Below are 9,215 nucleotides of genomic sequence, written 5' to 3' on the forward strand. Positions count from 1 at the left end.
AATAATTTGGATAGGGAATGTTTAATTAGATGCTATCTGGTTTATTTCTTATCTTGTAACCTTTAAGCTAAACCCCCAAGAAGTTAGTTTGGGTACTTAATTTTTGGAATTGCTCTGTTTTAAAATCTAGCAAATGCCTATGTTTTAGCTGTATTTTCTTTTTTTGTGTTTTAATAAAATTTACTTTTTTTAGAACAGGATTGGATTTTTGGTGTCTTAACAGGTTTGTGCATGTTGTTTGATTAGCTGATAGCCAAAGAAAACAGCTTTGTTTCTTTCTCAGCTCTTCCCCGGAGGGGGGTGAAAGGACTTGAGGATACTCTACAGAGAGGAATTCCCAAGTGCTCCTTCCTGGGTTCAAAGGGAGTTTTTTGCATTTGGGTGTTGGTGTTTAGCAAGTGTTTACCAAGCCAAGGTCAGAGAAAAGCTGAATCCTTGGGAGTTTAATACAAGCCTGGACTGGCAAGTATTAATTTTTAGAATCTTTGCGGGCCCCCACTTTCTGCACTCAGAGTGACAGAGTGGGGATTCAGCCTTGTTTATCACAGGAAGTCATTAGGGAAAGAAACTTTAATCCATATTTAAGTGGGTATCAAAAACATAGCACAAAAGTGAGAATCCTTTTAATGTATTTTTTCATATTACATCTATTTTTCAAAGGTGGATTTTGCTAGTCTTGCCTATTTAAGTGCCCAGTACTACAAATTGCCAGGCCCCTCCTGGGTGGTGAACACAAATTTTGCTAAGGGCATAATATGAAGGCTGTAGGTATTATTGAGGGTGTAATTTGACTGGCACAACTTGTATTACAGTGTGGGGATGCATGAGAACACAACCCAGATTGCTTCTCTGAACACAGATTGAGTTTGCAGGGCTAGAAATTAGAAAAAAAACATTACTTGTAAACTGAATACATTTCTCTGGAACCATTGAGACAGTAAGGATGAAACCATATGATACCTTGTTTAGACAATTTAGAATGGACCTGCACTTCAAGATGAGGAAGGAAGGAAGCAAGTAGGTGATGAGTAGGGAGGTTTCTAGCTAAATGAAGCAGCACAAGTGAAAAAGCAAATTCCTAGAGGTAGAGAGTCATGAGCTGAAATTCGAGGAAGCCAAAATTTGAATGGGAGTAAATGAGCAACTAATTCTACCTTACCTATGTTTTGTTTGTCTCTTGACAGGAAATAGATGGTCAGGCTCTTCTCCTGCTCACCCTCCCCACTGTTCAGGAGTGCATGGACTTGAAACTTGGGCCAGCCATTAAACTTTGCCACCACATTGAAAGGGTCAAACTTGCTTTTTATCAGCAGTTTGCTAACTGAGGGGTGGCCAAATGGAAGTGGCCCTTTGGAAGCACAACTGCAGCAACATGCTCCTCCCTTTCTGGCAGGGAAAGCCAAATGGGGTTAAACTGAGGCTCCAGTTCTGGTGACCTACAAACATCTGTTCAGCCACAGTTTTGCACTTTGAGGGAAGGAAGACAACATCTGGAGCAAAATGTCAATGCAAACATAGCAGCTACCCTATCAGCTGGCTGCTAGCTTGGGAACATGAGTCTCTCACTCTGATCATGGCTTTTTTAATTTTTAAAAAATGGTTACAGAAACGTTTCCTATAAGGAGACAGACGTTTCAAGAGTTCTGGTGGTGCAGAATTAAAAAAGATAAAGGAGAGACAGATGCCATGTAAGTGCAAAGGCGGCTACTGGAAAATATGTTTTTCCTATTCCTAACCAATCAAGAAGAACTCAATTTCCTTTCTCCAAAAGAGAACATTTGCTTTAAGACAGCACTAGCTTTGGGATGTGCTCTTTTACACATCAGTGCTTTTTTTTTTTTGTTTTATTTAAATTAGCTCATTGTCAGGACAATGATGTGGCCACAGGGTTCTGAATGTGCAGTATAGCAAGAGTGTTGTTTCTTTTATATTCGTGTTTTGGGATTTTTTTTTTTAAACTACCTCTGCCGCCTGCACAGTAAAAGTGGTTACTGAGGATGGGAGGGGGTTAATTCTTTTAAGAAGTTCATTGGTAGCTGTACAGCAGCTGCTGTTCCTTAGAGAGATCTAAAGCTCAAAACCTTATCACCATGGAGCTCTGATCTCCAGGTAAGCTCTGTTCCAAAGCTGTGACTGAAAACAGCATACATTTGTTTGGCACTTCAGGAGCATCATCTTTTTCCCTTAGGAGGAGTTTGGAAAATAGACTGCTTTGCGCTCGCGCTCTCTCTCTCTCTCTCAGGGGTGAGAGAAAGGGAAAGGGCTCCCTTTTCTGCATCCTGGCTGTCAGGTAGAATTACTGGACCTATCTTTTAAAAACATGACTTGAATCTCTTTGTCCCTTTTCTACATATACAAAGTAGCTGGGATCATAGCAGAGCATGTTAAATGCTGCTCTTCTCCCTGCCCCCCTACATGAATCTCAGGTCCATGTGTAAACTAGGAAAATTCACCATCAGTTCAGCTCCACCAGAGAAAGCAAGTGTGGGAGCTGCAGTGTGGACATGACTCAGGTTTTTTTTGATTCAGAGAAGGCCATTTGGTAAAAGTGATTGAAAACTAAGCCCTGCCTAGACTAACTTCTACCAGTGGAGCTGCACTAGTGGTGACCTGCATGTCAGACCTGAATGGAATCAGATAGCCATCATAAGGAGCTCTGCACAGTTGTTCTCTTCAGAAGCTTTTAGTGGGCAACAGAGCCAACCTTACTGTCTAATACTGCTGTGTGAAATGGCATCAAACCTCAGACCCACTTGAAAATGAGCACTGAGTTCCAGATTCCATTCATCAACCTCTGCCTGTATTCGTAAATGTCTGGGGGAACATGAACCGAGATTTTACATACAGGTGGGAAATCGGAAAGCATGCCTCCCCTGCTTTTCCCTCCACTCAAACTCACTCCTGCAGAAAGCCCTGAGGCAGGTATTAGGATACTTGAAGAAAGTAGGGGATGCTGGTGCTTGCTAAGGGAATTTGTTTGAGGAGACAGTGCAGGAAAGATATGTTTAGTGACTTCCAAGATGTATGGTAGCTAGAGACTGGCCATGGAGGCAGTCTGAGCTCCATGCAAGCCTACTGGGTTTAGTTCCTAGGATGTTGTATGAACTAAACTGTAGAGTTCAGTTAGGGAATCCTTTGTAAACTGAAAACTGTAGGATTCACCTTGTCCTAGTGTCCATTCCTGGCCTATCCAAGACACTGAGGGGAAGTAAATGCAGTGAAGCCTCTTTCACTGAGAGCAGCTCTGGATAAGCAGAGTTTCTTTTGCTTCAAGTCTCTTAGAATACTTCAGTCAAGGCAAAAATATTTAGAGAAGTGCTAGATTCCAAAGAATCCTTCTCCTCCACCCTAAAACAAAAATCTAAATGTAAGACAAACTGTTTACCAGTTAGTACCCTTGGGGTGGGGGGGTGTTGAGAATGAGATGCACACTCCTTTCTTTTGTTTTTCAATCCATAGCTAGCGAGGTTTAAAACAAATTTTTATTGAAATCTTGTCCCAAGCCCCTCCCAATATGCATCTAATAATGGAAATTTTGGTTCTTGATTTTTCCCTTGGGGAAATGGAGTGACTTTTGGCACTTTGCCTTGACAGACTTGACCAACAGGTAACATCAGGGCTGGACGATCATGCAGAACAAGGTTTCCACGGCTCTCTATTTAATTGAAGGAAAAGCTGACTCCAAGCTCTGATGGCTCTGTAGCCAAGACTGCTGCATTTCCCTCCTGATAAAAATGGCTGTGTTTAGGTAGATGGCAGAAAATAACAGAACTTAAACGTAAAGAGATATTTAACAAACTTTTTATCACAAAGTCTAGGATTTTGTTTTAAAGTATAAATTTCATACTCCATTTGTGAGCTGCTTAAGAGGCCAGTGAAGTAGCTACAGGTCACCTTGGGCATGTTTTATAGACTGATTTTTCTGCCTCACTTTGGAAGGCATTCGCAGTCTGGTCCCAATGGGATCCACTTTTATTTGAGTTTTCAAAAGGGATGTTTTCCATTGTTTGTGTAATAATGTTTCTATGCTGCACACGTGTTCTTGTACACTTCACTTCCTGGGGAAAATGCACTCTGTCTTTATTGCTAGATTTAAAGGGGATATTTGGGGATTGCCTATGGATGGTCTTTTTATTTGATACTGTTTTAAAAGATCCTTTTCCATGTACAATACAAAGAAGTATTTTGGCTTGTATCTGTTGATCTTACACTGACATGACTTGAAATAGGCTCACATGCTACTGTAGTTCCTTTGTTTCTGCAGAATTAGATAGCTTTGAGTACCTTGTTGGGTGAATTTTGGCATTAGGCTAATCATATCTTCATCAGCAGGCATTGCTGTGACCTCACCTGGCTTCAGGGATTATACTGTATCCACTTGCCATAAGTGTTGCATGGGAGGTGGGGGGAATTAAGGGCAATGGTGTTTTGCAAGTCTCTAGGGAATTTTCACTACAGGAAAATGAGCTCCTTATTAGGTACCACTTATTGTATATACAGAGGTAAAGGAGGCTCTTCCATGGCTGACCAGTGGAGGAGCACAGGATTTACTTTTCCTGCCTCCCTCACTTCTTTTAATATTATAAACTTGAGTGGCTGCATTATACAGTCTGAGTTTAGCACATCATAGCTTTAGAAAACTTAAGGTGCTACCTGCATAGCATTTACTTACAGGGCTACATTTAGCCATGTTGGGCAAGCAGATTTCATTAGTGGGTATTGAACTTCCTGCACTAGTAGAAAATGAGCCAATAGCAGAGAGGCGCTTGGTCTCTAAAAATGTGCATGTATAACATCCCTTGGATGGCAAGTTAACATGACCCAGTTACTGTCAGGTTCAAGAGCAGCTTTTAGCCTACTCTCCCAAACAGGCAGAGATGAATGGAAAGAGACCCTTCTAAAAAGGGAAAGGTACAAGACTGATCATACTGATCTAAAGCTACTTTCAATTTTTTTCTAGCATTTTAAAAAAAAAAGCAAGTCACTGTCTGAGGAACCAAGTAGAAAGCCATTAACATTTGAGGATGGTACAGAAGTCCAAAGAGCTTGCCAGACCCTTATGGATTTGATAAAGACAGCATGTTCGGTGGGACTCAGGTGTAGTTTTTAGATTCTGCCTATCACAACACTAAAAGTTCTCTGTTGTGGTGACAGACTTTGATGCTAGATTTCTTATTCCCAATTCTAATGATATATATATAGAGAAGAGAGGACTGTTAAGTTGCTAAGTTCAAAGCAATATAAATATATTTATTACTTGCAGGACTTAGCACTCCATTTTTCCACGTGATGTACAAAGATTTTATACATAACTAGCACGAGGCTTGATTGGCTTATGAGATCTTGATGGCAGCCAAGTAGGCTCTGCAAACCCATCAAATTCTGCAGTTTAAGATTTGGATAGGAAATGCATGCCTTTTCAAATCCATCCCACTGTTGTGTTCAGGACAAAAGAGCAAGGCAAGTACGTTGGCAGGAAAAGTCACTGGATTAGGTAACCTTATCATAAAGCCAAAAATATGATACTATACATAGCTTCTTCCGAACTAGCTGCTGTAGGACTGGTTACTGCCTACTGTGAGTTTTGAATACATTCACTAAGCACAAAGGCCCAGTCCTCAAAGGTATTTAGGCTCCTAACTTCCATTGAAATCAGTTGCAGTTACGAGGCTAAATACCTTTGAGGATCTGGTCCAATGTAACTGAGTGTGTCTGAAGACTTCTTAAATGTTGGTTGAACCCTATATCAAATTAATGATGTTCTGAGCCACATTTTAGTGTGTTGCCTAACTTTTCCCAAATCATACAAATAGCCTTGTTTTTGAAGGCAGCCTTATGGGTGAAAGGTTAGAGTGGGTCTTGGTTGGATACACTAATTATGGTATAAGCTTCATTATTGTAATTTGCCTTTTGTTTAATATCATATTTGAAAACTGACCAGCAAAAATGGAGTAGAAGATTGGTAGGACTTCAGTGTCTCCATGCTGGATTCTAGCTCACCATAAGTTGGATCTGTCAATGTGCTGCAGCATATCACACACAGCAGATAAAATTGTTTGATCAGAAGACAAACATGCTCTGTTTAGTCTGACACCAGTGGTGAGAGGCTGAGCTCTAAGCCATGGAAGTCAGCAGATCTCACTCTGACAAACTTCAGAAGCAGAGGATCTAAGTGACTTAGCACAATCAACCTGACACCTGTGATTGGCTCTGCTGTCCCATGAGTACCTGTGAAAGTCTCCAGCATTGTGTGAGGAATCAGATCTGGCTTTAGTGGTGAGGCTGAAGCTCTTGGTCAAGCAGGGGTGAATGCATAGATGAGTTTGTGAAGTCCAGGCAAAAATGAATACCTGCCTCTTCCAAAAGTCATCTAGCTCCACTTTCCAAGAAGCCTCATGGGAAGGTACTTTCTGTGTTTCTCTTGAGGTCTCATGTTTCTCCTCCCTGTTCTTTTGTTTGTGTTTTTACTTCTGTTAAAGCCTTTGTAGACAATCGGAGGTCTGCTGGGAGGCTCCATCCTGGCTAGTATCATCACCATGCATAGGCCTCTTTCTTATACTAAATCATTGGAATTGATGCACTTTTCCTGTGTTTTGCCTTTTTAAATTTGTTCTTAAACTGCTTGTTCTTAAACCAACCAACAACAAAACCCAGTTTAAATGCATATTGTGTTTGTGTCCTTCCTGCTTGCTTTTTTTCTTGTTTTTTATATAATATATGCATTGAGAGTGAAATATGAAATGGAGAAGAAATATGCACAAGAAAATATGCCTATCAAGTCCCATCATTTTTGATAGGTATAGCAATTTAATCAAAAGGTTTTTAAAAATATTTTGGATGAATATTTTGCTTCTTTCTCTGTAAATAAGAGTGTATATAAGTTTGTGGTATATTATGACAGTTTTAAGTGGTTGCAAGAAAATTAAAAAACAAAAAACAGCTATTGCAGTGTTGTTTTTGTTTTTATTACAGTTGGGAGATAATGTTTTGTACACAAGATGGAAATCGGGGAAAAAATGCAGCTTTCCCTTTCCAATATAATAATTTGGGAAATTCATATGAAAGTTAAGTGCAAAGTACTGTACCACATCAGTTAACTAAGCCACACAATTCTTCTGTTAGTAGTTTTTCTGAGGTTGTGCAGCCCCATCACCTGCTAAGTCCTGTTCTTTACCTATGCTTTCTTCCTTAGGGAGGACAATTTTGGTGTTCTGTAAGTTGGAAAAATTGAGGCAGAGAAGGATGGTGGCTTCCCCAGATCACGCAGTAGGTCAGTGGTGGAGATGAAAATAAAATCTTAGGAGTCCTTTGATCCATACTCTTCATCACTTTCCTTAACTGAGCACTAGAATGCTGTTAAAGTACACTTAAAACCAAACCATGTGACAGCCTAATTATGCTGCTGCTGGCACTCCATCAGAACAGAATTTATTTTTATTCATTTAACTCTGCACTTTTTAAATAAAATAAAAAAATCTGTCTAAGCTCTATCTCAATATCCTGTGGCACTGAGATTCACAGGGCAACTTTGATTTTAAAAAATAGCATTCCTTTCATGAGATTTTTATACTGGTTTTCAGTTAATCAGTGAGTGCCTTACAGTTTGTTCCCCTGCGTACAGCTTAATTGCCCTGTACAAATTTTACAGCACCCACTTAAAACAAGTGAGATGTAGCAGTGGGAGTGGGATAGAATTGCTTCTCCTAAATTGAACTGAAATCCTGTATATTAAAAGATATTTTTAAGTTACATCAATATTTGCTTATATAGCACCTTGCATCACAGAGGTGCCTAATATTTTGCAAAGTGTATATTCAGTGAAGACTGTCTTTTGCCCCTTTTAAACCCTGAGCTTTGTCAGAGGGGAGCCCCACAAGAGCCATGTCAGCTTGCAACTGCTGTGAGCCCTACAGGAGGTGTTACGGGAGATGCTCAATTGGAAGCCTGGAGTGTGGGGCTCCTTGGTGAGTAAAATCTTGGTCCCAAAGCTATAACTTATTTCTGTGATGTGTCCAATGTTCTGTGCATGCCAGATGCAGTGTAAGTTTAACCAGCCTGAGAGTCCTATTCATGGAAAATACAGGTATAAAGGCCTAATGGAGCTTATAACCTTATAACCAGCCAAGTCATCAGAGCTTGGAACCTGCATGTGCACCACTGATGAAATATGGGAGTGAACTTACTCATGTAGAGTGGTGGTGTTAAGGAGGTGCAGTGCTAGACAGTACCATGGTCCTTGTGGCAGTGATGTGTGTGACTGTTACCCATCCCGGGTGAGCTGTTGTTTGGTGAGCTGTGCTCTACTTGAATCCTTCTTCTTCGAGCGATTGCTCATGTGTATTCCACAATAAGTGTGCATGCGCGCCACATGCATCGGTGCCGGAGTTTTTCCCCTAGCGACCCCTGGAGTGGCGCCTCCGTGGCGCGGTATAAAGGGCGCTGTGCGCTCTCCCCACCCTCAGGTCCTTCTTGCCACCAGTGGAGATTCTTCAGTACTGCTCTGCTCCAGCTTTTCTGTAGCTCGTCCCCAGAACTGCTTGTTCATTCCATGTATGGTACCTGTAAGTTGGTTAGTTTTAGTTCAGCTAGAGCTCCAGGGCCAGGGCATGCCGCATGCCCTGGGTTTTAAGTCGTGTGACACTTGTAGGCGATGTATGCCAGTGAGGAATCCGCACATGGACTGTTCATGCTGTTTGGGGGAAACCCATTTCAGCTATTGCTGCAAAATTTGCAAGTCGTTTAAGCCTCGGACCAAGAGAGAAAGGGACATTAGGCTCCGGGCTATTCTGCAACAACTATTCTGCTATGTTAGCAACAAGAAGAAAGTCAAGGAAGTGTGGGCCCCTTACTGAATGAGGGAGGCAATCTAGTGACAGAGGATGTGGAAAATGCTAATGTACTCAATTCTTTTTTTTGCCTTTGTCACAAACAAGGTCAGCTCCCAGACTGCTGCACTGGGCAGCATAGCATGGGGAAGAGGTGACCAGCCCTCTGTGGAGAAAGAAGTGGTTCAGGACTATTTAGAAAAGCTGGACGAGCACAAGTCCATGGGGCCAGATGCGCTGCATCCGAGAGTACTAAAGGAGTTGGCGGATATGATTGTAGAGCATTGGCCATTATCTTTGAAAACTCATGGTGATCGGGAGAGGTTCCGGATGACTGGAAAAAGGCTAATGTAGTGCCCATCTTTAAAAAAGGGAAGGAGGAGGATCCGG

At 41.4% G+C, this 9,215-nt stretch overlaps 1 protein-coding gene across 2 annotated transcripts in view; it reads left to right on the forward strand.

Annotated features, from left to right (window-relative positions):
- The window catches only part of SFMBT1 (Scm like with four mbt domains 1), a 146,135-nt gene extending 138,682 nt beyond the window's left edge, over positions 1 to 7,453 (forward strand). Inside the window, exon 20 of one of the 2 annotated variants that reach the window (XM_043518861.1) lies at positions 1,185 to 7,453. In XM_043518861.1, coding sequence (XP_043374796.1) covers positions 1,185 to 1,325 — 141 coding nt within the window. In that variant the 3' untranslated portion in view covers positions 1,326 to 7,453. The remainder of the gene's footprint in view (positions 1 to 1,184) is intronic. The other variant, XM_043518862.1, reaches the window with a different exon arrangement.
- Positions 7,454 to 9,215: the final 1,762 nt, after the last annotated feature.

This window comes from Dermochelys coriacea, chromosome 7, assembly GCF_009764565.3.
Source record: "Dermochelys coriacea isolate rDerCor1 chromosome 7, rDerCor1.pri.v4, whole genome shotgun sequence".
NCBI classification, from domain to species: Eukaryota; Metazoa; Chordata; order Testudines; family Dermochelyidae; genus Dermochelys; species Dermochelys coriacea.